Source organism: Falco naumanni, chromosome 1 (genome assembly GCF_017639655.2).
Source record: "Falco naumanni isolate bFalNau1 chromosome 1, bFalNau1.pat, whole genome shotgun sequence".
NCBI lineage: Eukaryota > Metazoa > Chordata > Aves > Falconiformes > Falconidae > Falco > Falco naumanni.
The window spans coordinates 112,965,447-112,980,625 of NC_054054.1; the positions used below are offsets into that span (position 1 = coordinate 112,965,447).

General features: G+C 46.6%; 1 protein-coding gene across 2 annotated transcripts; it reads right to left on the minus strand.

Moving 5' to 3' along the window:
* Positions 1-5,472: 5,472 nt before the first annotated feature.
* XAF1 (XIAP associated factor 1) lies at positions 5,473-14,313 on the minus strand. Of its 2 annotated transcripts, none has more exons than XM_040578849.1 (8): positions 13,953-14,313; positions 11,208-11,343; positions 10,163-10,219; positions 9,127-9,379; positions 8,250-8,317; positions 7,645-7,977; positions 7,093-7,162; positions 5,473-6,169 (listed from the first exon to the last, which is right to left on the minus strand). In XM_040578849.1, the coding sequence occupies exons 1-8, from the start codon at positions 13,982-13,984 to the stop codon at positions 6,150-6,152; spliced, it is 969 nt and encodes a 322-aa protein (XP_040434783.1). In that variant the 5' UTR covers positions 13,985-14,313; the 3' UTR covers positions 5,473-6,149. The 2 variants fall into 2 exon arrangements, with proteins under 2 accessions (XP_040434783.1, XP_040434779.1); XM_040578845.1 differs by having other exon boundaries at positions 5,473-6,172; positions 13,953-14,312.
* Between the last annotated feature and the right edge of the window lie 866 nt (positions 14,314-15,179).

A 15,179-nucleotide genomic window follows, 5' to 3' on the forward strand; every position in this document is an offset into this window, starting at 1 on the left:
AAGTGAGCTGCTTTGTTGCCTTGAAAGGACTGGCACTTCTGCTCCAAAAATGCCACTGGTGGTGGGTGTCAAAGGGTGCTGTCACCCCAGGCTCCTGTGAGCCATGAGTCTCCAGCCCTCTCTGCCCTGCACAGCCACCTCAACATCCCACCTGCCTGCTTGAAGGGTCCCAAAGATGAAAATTATTTGTATGTTTTTCATGAGAAGAAAAAGAAATTATAAGAGTTCTCTGACTGTGCACACTCTGTGGAAGAAATATTTAGGTAAATGAGACCCTCTCCAGATTCCGACACATTCATTTCAGTGTGACACTTCAGGCATGATTTAACTTTCCCTCCCGCAACTTCTGTATAAAATCTCTTCTCCAATTGTATTTAAGTCTTTCTAAAGACCTGCTTCTGCTAGGACACCCACATAGAATATTTATGATGGTTATTCCCATTCTGACAATTGTCCTGAATTTGCAAGCATCTGTGAGTGTAAACCAATGCTCCTGAACTGTGTGAAGGGATTCCCTTGCTCAGTCAGATCCACCGCAAGCAAGTAATGAATGCAGAAAGCTGGCAAAACACGCAACGCATTAGCTGTGTGCACAGCACCTCACAAACCAACATCCTAAATTTGCCATTAATTCTTTGATTAAGCACATAACTGCGTGAGGCTAAAGTAAAGCAGAAACAGCAATGCCAGGCCGCGGGGCTGCACAGCCTCTGCCAGTTGCACCAGTGGAAGTACACTGCGAAGCACACTTTGCATAATAGTTTGTAGATGAGCGTGACTCAAAAAGCACCCATCAGACCTACCCTGGTCATAAAGACTTCATACAAGCATAATTACTGACACATTAACCTGTAACTGATATATCAACTCTCATGTATTTCCTCCTTCCTTACCTAAGAAGGCACTTGCCTTGACGTGGAAAGGACTGGTCTTCGGAAATGACTGAGGTGAACAGTTCCCTCCTTTCAAATGTTTGTAGTATTTTTGGTGTGGTTCATCAGATACGGAGAAGTCTACATCTAAGCTTGTTACTGAGACACCCTTGCAGTCAACACAGAAAACCAGGCACTTACAGGACACAGTCTCATCTTGAAGCAATTGTCTAAAATGGGCCAGAAGAATCACATGCCAGGGCGCCTCTTGGGTCTGAAAGACATGAGGTAGTTAAAGCACTGCAGCCACCTCCTCTGCAGGCATCTGCAGCTCCAGGAGCTTAATCTCACCAGGGTCTAATGATCTGCAAATATTGATGAGTTTCTTTCCCCACTATTCCCTAGATCACAGCATGTGCACTGCAGCAGAATCAGACATGCAGAAATGCCTTTCAGGAGTCAGTCACATCCCCTGAGTCAGGCAGGATGGCCTGGTTTTCTCTTTCTTCCCCCACAGATGTGAACACTTACACAGCAGCAGGTGCCACTGTGGCACTGCTCGCACGCAGCTGCAGGACAGAGTCCCCAGCCCCACTTGCTGGAGTAATCCAGCCAGCTGTTACTGTCTTCTCAGGACCCAGGCGCTGTCGTGATCCACCCAAGCGGCACAGAGGCTTGGTCTCAGGGTGACTCTGTGGCCCGCTCAGCCACTGCAGCACTTGCCACAGACCTCTGGCCACCACCCTCACACTGATGAGTACAAGCACAGCTTCCCAACGGCCGCTGTGAACGTCTTCCTCATTAACCACCTGCACGGGCTTGCCGAGCCTTTGCAGTCACCACTCATGGCAGTTATCACTACACTTCATGGTGTAGAAACTAAATGCCACCTTTTTACAAAACCAAGAGAAGTTACCGAATTTTGCTTTTAAAACCAAGCTGTTGGCCTGATGGGCATGTTTACCATCCTGCTCCCTACCCGTGCCTGGTAGGGGTCTGCATTAAACAGTTTGCGTTAAATCCATGGAGGAATCTGCCAGCGGCGTTTCAGGGACAATATGGTGTGACGCATAAGGATGCACAGCTATACATAAGGCTGCTATCCTTTCAACATGTTCTTCTGTCTTCCAGGGAGCAATATTATTCTTGACAGCCGTTAAAAGGAACTGATCTAAGTAGCTGCACCACTTCTGCACAGATCCAGGCAAAGACAGCGTCTAGGCCTGCGGACTGCAGGGAATGTGCCTTTCTGAAATCAAAGAAATACACAGCACTGAAACTACCAGCAGTCACTCAATTCATTTACCTTTAATGCTCAGTCTCCCCCACTGCTTACTTGTACTTTTACTGCATTTCTTTCTGAATTGCTGGGGAAAATGTTAATATACCATAGATGACCAGCCACAGTAATCTGTCTAATAGTATGTTCAGTTTTTGTGGGTTTTTTGCTAACTAATCAAACAAGTAGTTGGGCTCAAGTTTCTGCCAAGTTTTATCCCAACGTGACTCAATTCAAGCAACCCAGAAAGCCCTTCAACAGCGAATGAAGAGCTGTCAGTCATGACGTACTATGCAAGTTACGTAGTTGGGTATGGTTTGAAAAAAATGCGCTGCTTATTTTTTTCTTTAAACATGCTAAAGTGGTATGGGAGCCTTGTGTTGGCTCTTAACAGACAACTTATACCCTTTTATTGAAAATCCCCATCCCATAGGAGACAGTGATAAGTACTGAGATCCCACGTTGTCCTGTGCAACAGAACTACTAAGAAGCAGCAGTGGGCAAATCCGAATATAGGTCATTCAGCTTCTCCCCACCAGCTCACTGCAGGTTATATTGTCAGTTTAATGTCTTCATTTAGTTCCTTCTGCTTCCCATAATGCTGCTTTCAAATCACAACAGTATATGGGAATAGGATATGCCAGCTGGCTTTGCAGTTTTTTGTACACACAAAACTCCTGCCTTCAAATGAGATTAACCTTCAAGCAAAACAAAAAAAGACACCGCACACAGTGTAGTGCAGGAGAGGCCACCAGCACGCAGCACCTAGGAAATGGGCAAATACAAGGTGTGCTTCACTCTGGTATCTCACAGATTTGTATTAAAGTTTTCACTATGACAAAAGATTGATTAAAAGAAAATGTATGGAAAGGCACATGGGTACGTTTTTACTGGGGAAGGAGGGTCATACAGAAATGGGTTGCCCCCTGCCACAGCTAAAGAACAAAAATGTGTCTTAAGCTGCAGGGTAAAACACTGAAATCCCAGTGTATTTGAAACAGCAGCAGCGTCTCAGGAGTACGATGCCATATTCTCTGAGTACCCGTCGTGACGAGGCTGAGCTTCCTTTTCTTACTCAGAATTATACTTTTAATCTGATAATAATTTTCTGCTTGGTAAATGCAACCTGTCTTTTTTATTTTTTTAAGAAACAGACAATAACAAAACAAAGCCTCATTACCAAGCAGAATGATTGCACATTTTTTTGCGTTTTTATGCACTTATTTTTATGGTTTCTCGAGTATCTTCCAGTTCTTTCTCCCAGGGCAAATCCAGGCCAAGCTCTTAAAGCTTTCCCTGTCGGGCAGGGACGAGCACTTTGATTCCTTATTGCCATCTAGTGACCACAGGCACTTCCACTGTCACACCGAACCGGGTTACCGCTCCGGCGGATCTTGAAGCCGAGGAGAGCAGAAGAGAACGGCAGCTCGTTTCTGCCCCGCAGGGCCCCTGGGGGCTCAGGACCGCGGTGAGGGGCTCGGCCAGCGGGCAGCCATCCCGCGCAGGCAGCCGTGCGCGGTCCCCCGGGGGCGGGGAGGGCTCGGGGACCGGCGACGTTCGCTCCCCGGGGGGGAGGCGCCGGATGGCTTTCAGCTTTTTTCGAGACCCTCCAGGGCTGCTGTGGTTTGGCCCCCCTTTCCTGGGGGCTCACACGTGGCGCGTGCCCGCGCAGACGCGCCGCCCCCGCCGTGCACCGCTCCGCACCGCACCGCTCCGCATCGCGGGCCGCGCCGGGCCCGGGCGCGGGGTTGGCGGCTTGCTCTGGGCCGACAAAACCGATGCTTTTGTCGCCCTTAACTCAGCTGGGAGCCCCAGGCGACCGGCCCCTGCGGCGAGTGCCGCGGGCCGAGCAGCCGCGAGGCGGCGGGCAGCGGGGCAGGGCGGCGGGGGGTGCCGGGCCAGCCCGCCCCCGGCTCTCGCTCGCCGCCGCGACGCAGCGCAGCCCACGCCGGTACCGCCGGCAGCCGCACGGTGGCACTGCAGCACCGCCGCCGAACGGCCCAGCCGCGCTGCGGAGGGCTCCGGCCCTTCCCGGGTGGGCCGGGCCTCGCCGCGGCCGGGGGGACCGATGGGCCCCGCTGCCGCCGGGCGGTGCCGGCCCCAACCCCGCGCAGGGCTGTTCTAGGTGCAAAGCATCTTCCGCTGCGTCTGGGCGGCAAAGCTTTCAAAGTTCCTTCTCGAAAGGGATGAAAATGTTTTCCTCTTTCCCTGCATAAAGATTTAGCCAGTGGAATACGAGCAGCCTGCCCACGTCGTCTCCAAACTGGTTTCACTTACTTGCTGTGAACTCTCTCCAGACCGTGACACGTTTACCTGCTTTCTTCAAACAGGCTTCAAGGAACAATACAGGAGGAGTTCCGGGCGGGAGCTGGTAATTCCAGCATTGCTGGGACCTGCACAGACCCCAAAAACCACAACACAGCAAGTTTACACTTGTGTGGAGGCCTCTCAAGTCCATTGCTGTCATGAGTATCAAAGAATAGTAAGACTGTTAAACTATGTGAGTCTAATGAGCGCAGAGTAAAAATGGATAAATTTATGCATAGAGTTATAGACCTTTAAGGAACATGCTTTCACAGACCTTTCCTCTGCCTCCAAATATAGAAAACTGTGTTTCATAGCACCACATCCAATGTTAGACTTGCTTACCAGAAGTTCAGAACAATTTTTTAAAAGCTTAGAATAAACCTCACTGAGAGCACTGTCTCGGACCGTGTTTGAAACACCCTTCTTAAAACGTGGTCAGAGTACTCCTGCAAGCTCTCATGCAGTTCACAGGCACCGATCAGCAAAACACCTGGGACAGACAGGGAGTGAAGTCATGCGCTCTTGCCCTTTGACTTGCAGCATTGCAGATTCCGACTAATGAGGCCTGAATGCACGTAAGAAAAGCTGTTGATTGTTAGTCTCTGTGCTGCAGAGGTTAAGGGAGCCTCAGAAGCTGCTAACGCTTGCCAGGTCACCTGACCAGCTGCTGTCCTGCTCACAATGCTGGCAAGTACTATTTCATAAGGTTGGAAGTACTATTCTTGGAATGCCCATTGGTGCAATTTCAGCTCAGTCTGGCCCATATAGACATGCCTAAGATATGCATAAATGAGCCTGGCCCCCCGCTGAATCACTGGAAGAGTTTATGTACTTGCCTGACTGCATCCCACGTGTGCTTGTGCATAAATGATGCAGATATCAACAAGTTTGGATCTGAGAAGATGTTTTCCAAATTGCAGGTCAGCACATGTACATCAGTTCCAGCCATTAGCTTGTAAGATTGAACACTGCTAAAGGTGGATGAGAGGAAAACAGTACCTTGTAGTAAAACCATTCTGTTAACACGTTTTATAGTGTTTACAGCTGCAAGATGCCAAGCAGCAAAGGCTGCTTCACAAATGTTCATGGATGTTAGCATAAGGTATCCACTGACCCCTGATGTTTAACTTCCCCACCATTGGACTCTTACCAGTTTCCATTTGTCTATCAGAAGATGAATCCCCTCAGTTATCCTTGGATGTTTCTGCAATCTCCCGAGACTAAGCTGTTTGTGCTAGCTAGGTTCAGTGGTTCACTGATGTGAAGGAGAGCAGGACTGAATATTTTTTAATTTCACTGGATCATGCCCTGAAAAACACTAAGGTCTCAGCTCTCAGTAAGGGCAAGGGGAATTGGCGGCACTCACCAAAACATGGACTTCTGAATTCCTTATTTCCCCCTCTCCCCTAGAACAAACATTTTTAAATAAGTGGGCAGAAGAAGTACATTCCTAAGCCAAGCTTACAGAGAAACACTTGAAATGACAACAGCTGTTGGGCCTACACCACTTTTACAGTTTTCTGGTGAAACGTTTTAAATGCCTTTCTTGATAAGGAATAAAAATCAGGTCACTCTTCGTTCTTGATCCAGCATAGCAAGTCACTTTTATTTGTCAATAAAGCTATTTTAGCCTTTTGCTAAAGCTGAGCTGAAGCTTCAATCTGAAGATGTGCCTTTATTTCCAGATTTATTCATGAGGGCTGTAGAAAGTCTTCTGTAAAAAAAAACGAAGCCCAGTTATGAGTGTTTTTAAGGCTTCAGTTTTACAGCCTTCCTATGTCATCACTCAGTTGAACAATATAAAAAAAACCCACAATGCAAGTCAAATAATTCGTGTAATGACCATGTACTTTTATTTCAAGACTAGAGTCCTGTAATTCAGAACAAGACAAACCCCCTATTTCTCACTTTGGTGCTTTCTCTCTTTAATTTACAAGGAGAGGGAAGTTTCACCGGGAGAAGTAATACCTCATTCACCAAACCAAGTAGGAAAAGGACACATTGAGAAAAACTGCTTTCAGTTTCACTTAATTAGTTGCACAGAGAGGAAACGATACTGCTGAGGAACTGAAAAGCAGACGGGGATGTCAGCAAACAGAGAAGTGTTAAGATTCACAGCCTGTCTGGGACAGGGTAAAGAAAGAGACTTACTGCCTATGGACCAGTGCAAACTGAACTGCAGGTAACACCCATCTTCTACAGAATATGTGATTTTTACTATGGAGAAAAAATAATTTTACTTCTTGTCTTCTGAAAGTATTCTTTAAGTCTCCATTCAGTGTTGGAGCAGGCAGACCTGTGACAGAACATTTGTTCTGTGAAACCTTTTATGCTGATCTCTGCTTATAGTAGGGAAGGTACTGTACTGTACTGTCGTAGTAGCATAATTTGGGAGGCACAACACATGTTAGTCTGAGTCAAAAGAGTGAAAACATACTGGCTCTGAAGAAATGCTTGCTTAATGCAACCTCATAGGAACCCACTGTGTGTTGGAATCTAAAGAGCTTGGTGATATTCTGAGGATTAGCTTTTCTAGACACTTCCTCTGCAAAATATCCCATTGTTCCTATTAACCCAACATAGAATAATCCTGAATGATTAATTCTATTTAAAATTTCTGAAATTCTGCAGTACCTTTTTCTCCATGGCTTGATTTTTGTTTCATGCTAGCATTTTTCAAAGATGTCAAGCGTAGACATTTGATCTAGAAAAATATTACAGGATAATTTAACATCACATTCAATATGCAATCACATTCAGTAGGGAGACAACTGGGCCCCTCTTTCGGGATGGAAAATTACCTAACTTTCCATCTCTGATGCAGCTGAGATATAATCATACTATTCACTTAGCAGGAACTGTTATCAGCCTTCAGCAAATAAGGACAGTTGCTGAGGACTTTTCAGGATCTGAGATTAAAATTAATGGCTTGACTCATGGCTATCATTTTCCTAAAATTCAAGCAGACTACAGGCAACGGATCTTGTTTGTGTAGATGTGAGCATAAGTAGTCAATAGAATTAACAAATTCCATGCTTTACAGAGAGACTGTACCTATGGCCGGCATTTCAAGAAACTATGGAATACAGAAATGGGCAGTAGGACCCCAGGCAGTGTGGAGATTAGTGACCCTGTAGGTATGGCCCTCTGCATGTAGGAGGCAGAGCCCAACGTGTCATTTCTCACCTCATGTTTCTGAAGGGTTGGAAGCGGCAGAAGGATGTTGCAATGGGCACAGGTCACCAGCATGTCGAAACACTGAGGTGATGTGGGAAGTCCGCCTCTTGTGGGAGAGGGAAAGCCAATCTTTTTGTTCTTTGGAGGTTTAAGCGAGGTTTTGGAGGTCAATGTCTGGTCCCTTTCTTTCTCTTTGGGACGGACATCTTTCCACATCTTTGCATTCTTGGAGCGGGAAGAGGGAGCCAGGGAGGAAGAAGACTCTGGTGGATCACTGCTGAGTTCTGAAGCTGACTGGCCAGCAAGAACCTTTGTCAGTTTATGAGCTGCATTGCACTTAATCTGTTAAAAAGAAAGCACGCATAATAAAATGAAGATTGGCATTACACCTAACTGTGCGGTGTGCTGTGATTTGTGACAGACTGAGTCATGGGGAGGGACAGTGGACAACACCTCACAGAGATGCTTCAGCTGAACACATTGTGTTGTGAAACTGTAGTTCAAAGAGCCAAGACACACTGCCCTTTCTTACCTGATATACAGCTTTTCAGAGAAATAACATGGCTGGAAATTAAGCATAGACCATTCTCTTGTTCAGTTTCAAATGAGCTTACCAGATGTTGGGAGTACTGGTCATCTGCAAATGACTTATTGCACTTCTGACAAAGATTGCCACCAGTACCTTCAGAAGGGGGGGAAAAGAAATATTGAGAGAAACACAGTACGAGACTAGTCATCTAGACAGGCTGCTCAGATCTACTTATCATCACTGATTCTACAGAAACACAGAATGCTGATTCCACTGGCCAAGAAGGAATTAGAGCTATGACTACATTTTGCCTTTGGCACCACTCAAAACCAATACACCATCCCCTCTCGCAAACTTCAGCTTTTGTGGAATTTGAAATTCCACTGCAGCTGCATGTTTTGGGGCTCAGGATGCTTCACTCCTGCCCTGGCCTAGCTAATTCTGTTGCTAGGGGTTTTTGCTTTCTATAGCTTATTTTGCCAACCACTGCACCTACCAATGCCTGTTCTTTTCTGGAATCATTGACAGGATTCACGATTATTATTTTTTTTTTGTCTCAACATACACTGCCCAATACCTTAGGCCTAATAAAGCTGCTCTTAACATCAAAAAATCAAAGTATGCACCATAGGCTTTATATATGAAGTAGGAGAAAGTTCTAAATTGTATTTTCACCTGTGTGACAAACAGAAAGAGGAAGAAGTTCCACTTATTTTCTGACAGAAGGAATTTAACTTCCAGGATATAAGGGAGGCATAAAAGAACAGGCCAATGAGCTACCAGTCAGTGGAACCATCCTGGCTTTACAATAACCAGCATAATAGAAAGCAACACTTGGCCCTTTCATTGTGGTTGGTTAAACAATCCCCTCCCCCTACTGAGAACTGTAGAAAAGGCAGGAGAATTTTCACTGAGATTTAACAGAGTTGACCCAGTCTATAACAATGAGGAATTTTGCTTACCAGTGGGGTAAAGAAATGTTGCATTAGTGTGTGCTTCGCTGGCTTGAAAGTTCACATCCTTATGATGGGACAGACCACTGTTCTGACAAATGTCTCTGTGTTTGTTCTGGTCTTTGTACATGATGTATTTGTTACACCCCCAACACCACTCTGTTCGGCTGGCACAGGTGTTCAGGTGTTCCTGCAGCTTGTCGAAGGGCATTTCAAGCTCACAGATCTGGCATTTCACTGCTTTTTTGAGGCACTCCTTGGTCTGCACATGAATAGAGGAAATCATGCAAAATTTCCATCAATACTAAAGGAGGGCATTGGGTAAGGGCAATGAGTGACTGTTTAAGAACACCCTCCTTAAGGGGTATCTATACAACTAAAAGCAGGTTTAGCTGTATTAGGAGTTCACCTATCTAGGCTATCTTTAATTTAGGATGATTTAGGCAACACAAGGCGAAGTCAAAATAAATAGCAGTGAAGATGTTCTGTGTCGGTACAGGTTAGCAACAGAGCTGAAGCCCACCTAGAAAATTCCAATACTTCAGTTACTACCACCAGAGGAAGCCTACTGGTGTCTTCACTGCTTTGGTTCCTTGAAATGGTTAGACTACAGCTAGCATGCACAGACTGCTCCCACTTCCCAGCCTCTGCCATTTCTTTTGTGTATCTTCTCCTTAGTTGCTTCCTTGACTCTTGCTTTGTATAACCAATCCTTTGGAAAAGCATGAGTGTGGGGGCAGGATGGAAATATCTTTGAGAAGTCCTCCAAGACCATCAGCTTTAGGTGCCAAGGATGAGAAAGTAATAGATTATCTCCTGGAACAGACTGTCCCGTCCCAACTGGGCAGGCAATCACATATACTTATTTAAAAGAGAGAAAAGGTATGCCAAAACACTGCAGCTGTTGAAAGGTTTAAGTTTCTTCACGGCCCAAGACAGGAGATAGGGATTTACATGTTTTTGCTGTTAAACCATTAGTGTGATTCCTGGTGGCTGGTCAAAGGGGTCAGCCTAGAAGGTAAAAAGTACTGCACTCCACATTTACCTCATGATGCTCCAACTGGTATTGCTGCATGCTTTGGTGACAAAGATTACATCTGACCTGCAAGGAAAACATACAGTAGTTCATTGGGAGCATAGGAAAATGATTAATGCTTTCATATGTCAATACAACTTCAAGCTGCTGATACGGTCTTCCTGTCATTTTCATCCCAACCACCCACAAGCTGTCACTGAAATTTTGATTCTGTCCTCAAATTCCTGAGATTACAGCTATCTGATGATTCTGCAGTACGCTGTCATTCTGTGTGAGGATCCAGTTCTCAAAAGTACCCATGTGAAATGCAAAGTGTGATGTGAAACAGAGTACGTATTCAAAATTTTGACTGAGGTTTAACTTAAAACTATAGGTCTGATATTCAGCTAGTCTAAATTATAACAGCCCCTCTGAAAACACAGGAGGTACGCTAGTTTTCTATAGGTTTGCCATGAGAGCTATTCATGTGTTTTGCTAAGTAACTGAAATCAATGGAATTGCCAAAACAATAAAACTGGTGAAACAGATTAAAAAGTCATGCCTGTGTGTCCGTGCTTCAGCATAGTATCTCTACCTACAGAATTCCTAATGCTATACTAAAAATGCTATTGCCTTACTATATGAAGAGCTGATAAATTTACTCTGCCAATTCACTTTTGTTAAAAAAGTGCATTGATGTCATAGCTTCATGCAAGCAAGGTTTATGGCAGATCAGGTACTGTGTGACTTCCTCTAATCAAATAATTTAACTTGCATGCTCTGGCTAATTCACAAGCACTAGAAGCATGTATTCAACCCTGATCTGTAATTTGTATTGCTGAGGAAACTGAGATACCACAGTGGAAGCTTTATTCTCTTTAAGCTGAGTGTGTAATAAGATCAAAAGGTGCTGTAACCAGGCCTGAAGGGTCATATCACACCCTTAGAGATTTTGCGGTCAAACAATAACAGAAGTTCAAATCTAGTTAATATAGAGCACAAAACCATGAGCATACTACTTCAGGGCTGGCAGAGCTTTTCGCTATTTGCAAGAATATTTGTAGCCATTCCTCACCTGCTTGTGTGCTCCTGCTTGATGGTCTTTCATATCCTTTTGGGCAACTGGTTCATCACATTCTGGACAGAGAGTGAGAAACCGCAAGCAGTGGGCCTCATGGAGGGAGAAATTGGCAGCAGACACATCTCGTTTACTACCAAGCACATACATGGGAAAGAGAGAAAATTAAATGAACTGGTGTGGTGGGCTGACCCTGGCCAGCACCCAGGCATCCTCACAGCTGCTCACTCACCACCACCCCACCACATACAACAGTGAGATGGGGGTGGAAATAGGAAGAACAGAAGTGATAAAATTTGTAGGTTGAGATAAAGACAGTTTAATACTTGAATGGGGTCGAGGGGAACAAATGCAGCAAACGACATCACTCACCAACCTGTGCCCAACCAGTCTCTGAACAACAGCCCCCTTGGAATCAAAAAAAAAAACCTGAAAAAACCTCCAACCCTGTTTTTCCTCTAATGTAGTTTTTATTCCTGAGCATGAGGTTATACAGCACTGAATATCACTTTGGTCACTTGGTGGGGTGGGTGGGCAGGGGACAGGTAGAGTGGGGAAAACCTGAAAACCTTCACACCATGGAAGCGCTGTTCAGCAAAAGCCAAACCCTGCTGTGTTATCAACACTGGTTTAGCCACAAATACAAAACACATCACCACTGGGGCTGCTATGAAGAAAATTAACTTAATCCCAGCCAGACCCAGTACAACTGGTTAAAATTCAGGTAGTCTGTCCCTAAAAACTAGAAACAAGTATTTGTCTTTCTGATTCATTTTAATGAGACATTTAGAGACTGGATTTTGTTACTCATTCTGTTCTGCCATATTACCAGGAATGCTTCTGAAAGGGACAGGGCTGCTGCTGGAGGCTCCTGGTACATTTGTCCAACAATTGTTTCAGGAAAAACTCTGGATGTTGTTTACATTGCTTACAGATGTGGAAAGAAAAGAAGGGCCCCTCTTCTGGGTGTCCTCTAAGGCATCACAAAATTTACAGCTCTGTGGCTCCCAGTGGACCCATTTAAGGTAGCCCAGACAAGCAGCTGCCCTGTTCCGATGCTGAGATATACAGATATCACCATACTCTGTGGGTTCAGAAAGAGCAACTTCAGTTTATCTGAGAAATCACCTATTTGATTTCAATAGCTGATGTGTTCACAATATCAATGATAAGAATTGAGATCCAGTTCAACAAGGCTTGAGTAAGATCTCCTGAAGAAGCTTCCAGGTGCAAACTTTAAGCAGTGTAAAACTTCCATCGCTCCCCTTGAAACAGCTTCAGGATGACTGAGGTGCACACCGGCTGATTTTCTGACTTCCTCTGCCAGAAGCACCTTGGACCCTGATCCCATGGGACCTGTCCTAGGATGTCTGCCTCACTGCCCTCACTTCAGGCTCAGAGAAATTACTGCACCGGGCAACAGCAGGTGAGGTATATCCCTGTCATTTCAAAGCCTTTACTGCAGCAGCCCCAGGACTGTGCAGCAGGAAGTTACTGATGCTGAACACAAGAGTGATGCTCCTTAGGACTTGGCAGCTAGAGGTAAGCCCATGCAACCTTTCCGGCCTAGAAGAGTAGGAAGACTGTCTGAAAGGACACGGACCCTTCCAGCTCTGCTACTTCAAGGATATCAGGCAGAATACCTGATGCCATTTGGCCTTTCCACACTAGTCTTTGTTCCCAACTCTGACATCACATCTGGGCCACAGATCCAGCCTGCCCAACATAACTGCTGGTCACTCAGTGTTGAGGGAATGCTGGTATGAGGCCACATGAATTACGAACAGCCCAGCCTCAAGACAGAGCAACCACAGAAAAAAAAAAAAAACAACAAACCCTGGGGCACTAAACTCTTCTAATTTTCTTAAAGAAGGTTATGTTGCCTTAAGAAAATTTACTTTAGACATGAGGAGAGGCTTCTCATGATCATGATGGGTAAGCAATGGAATGGATTTCCTGTGGGAATGTGTCATCTCTGTCACCAGAGTTTTTAAGAATTGGTTAGAGGCATCTATCAGAAGTTTCAGGCAAAGTGGGTCTGCCAAGGAGTCCTGTTGGCAGCAGTTGCTCTATTCGAAGCATCCCTTACAACCTTTCAGACATAATGCACAGGCTTTCTTTGTGCAAGGCTAAGCACTGGTTTTCCTTTATGGCTAAACAAAATGGAGGCTAAGCTAGTGTTTAACCTTTCTAAGTTCGACTCTTTTTTTAATTGCAGTGCTTCGTAGTCTTCATTCAAATAATTTGCCCAATGACCTGGCTACTAGTTGAGATACAGCAAGCTATGATATCCTCACGGCGCCTTCCAGCCTACTATTCTGAGATAGCCAATTACCCTGAAAAAAATGAATGTTCTATCACTTAACGGCAAGTACAGCAACAGAAAGAAACACCGCTCATGGGGGGAAACTGAGGCAGCTACTGGGTTTGGCACCGTCCCTGCACTAGATACTGCAAAACTACCCACAGTGATACTATGTAAAAAGAGAACATGCAGCATGGAAGAAGGCTATAGAAGGCACCTTGCTGGAAACAGCAAATCAGCAAGAAAGCAGCAACCTGGAAATCTGCAAATGCGTACAAAAATTATTTTTTTTTACTACTCAATGGCTACGTACACCCCTCCTGACATGTAGTTCTTCTTCTTCTCCCCGTTACAGGAGACCTAGATAACATCAAAGAAAATCCTAGAAAACTCTTGAAATCCCTGCTCTTTGGTGGAGAGGGAGAAGGATCTCTTACCAATTTTTGCAGAACCTGGTCTCTTCTGTCATTTTTCTTTTTATTCTGCTGGGTATCCTTTCTTCTAAGAGCAGAGAAGGGGAAAAAAAACCGAAACTGAAAGCCTCTGTTGCAGTAACTCCACCCCAAAGAGATGCTTAGCCAAAAATTCTTTAAAGGAGAAACAGCACCGTCGCCGGCAAGTACGAGTGTGAGGTTAGCTCGCTAGTCGTGGGAGGAACCACGGGGAGCCACCTCCCTGCTTTCCCACACAAGTTTAATTTGCAGTAGCCGGTGCGGGCTGCGGCCCGGGACCACCCGAGGCAGGCGGAGAAGGATGGGTGTCCGCCGCCGCTGCCGCCGGGCCCGGCCAGCCCCGGCCCACCCCCGCGCCTGGCCGGCCTCTCCCGCCCACTGCAGGATACCTGACGCCGCGGAAGAGCCGGCGGGCCCGTGGCTCCCCGCGGAGGGAGGCGGCAGGCTGCGGGGGGAGGTGGCCGGCAGCGGGACACTGCCTGGCTGCGTCCCCACGAGGGCCGCGGGGCGCCCTGCAGCCACCGTGCCCCCGCTCCTGGAGGGCAGCGGCGCTGGGCAGCCCTCGGGCCCCGTTCCTGCCCAGCGCCTGCGGGGCGAGTCAGGCGGGTGTAGCAGCGGCACCTGCCCAGGGGAGCCCTGCCGGGAGCACGGCAGCCCGCCCGTACGCTTACCTTCCGGGGCCTCCGCCGGGAACCGCAACGTGGCAGCTGACCAGGCCGCGGGCTGGGCCGGGCCGGGCCCCACAGGGCCGCCTGCGGGCGGCTGCCCCGTGCACCACAGCTGGTGCCTGCTCGGCCACGGCCCTTGCCCGGCTGGCACCACCACGGCCACTGTCTTTTGGCTCGTACAGGCTGGCGGGCCACAGGGCTGGCTTGCCGTGAGCAGGGAGGGCAGAGGCACACTGCAGCCCCCTCTGCCTCTGCAATGGCGGTCATGGTGTGGCCTGTTGGAAAGAGAGCCCTCGAAACACACTTAAAAGTCTGTTTAGAGAGGTGGCATGGTTCATTTTGCGCAGGGTGCTCGGTGGTATATTTCCACAAATCGAACACATCCACTAGGATCCTTCATCAAATATTTATACACCAGAGTTAAAAAGTTCCACCTAACAGATACCATTATTCCACCTATCTAATACATATTCATTGTGCTGAGCTAACCAAGTTTTCTGTGCTGAGTCAGCAAGAGTCTTTTACACCTCTGCGCAGGGGTCTC

Excerpts from the sequence above, each read along its gene's own strand:
- XAF1 (XM_040578845.1), bottom strand. The coding sequence starts at position 13,984 with ATGACAGAAGAGACCAGGTTCTGCAAAAATTG. Across the intron at positions 7,978-8,249 it reads ACCAGTACTCCCAACATCTG|ATTAAGTGCAATGCAGCTCA; the intron begins GTAAGCTCATTT and ends TCTTTTTAACAG. Across the intron at positions 6,173-7,092 it reads ATCAAGCCATGGAGAAAAAG|AAGACTTTCTACAGCCCTCA; the intron begins GTACTGCAGAAT and ends TTTTTTTTACAG.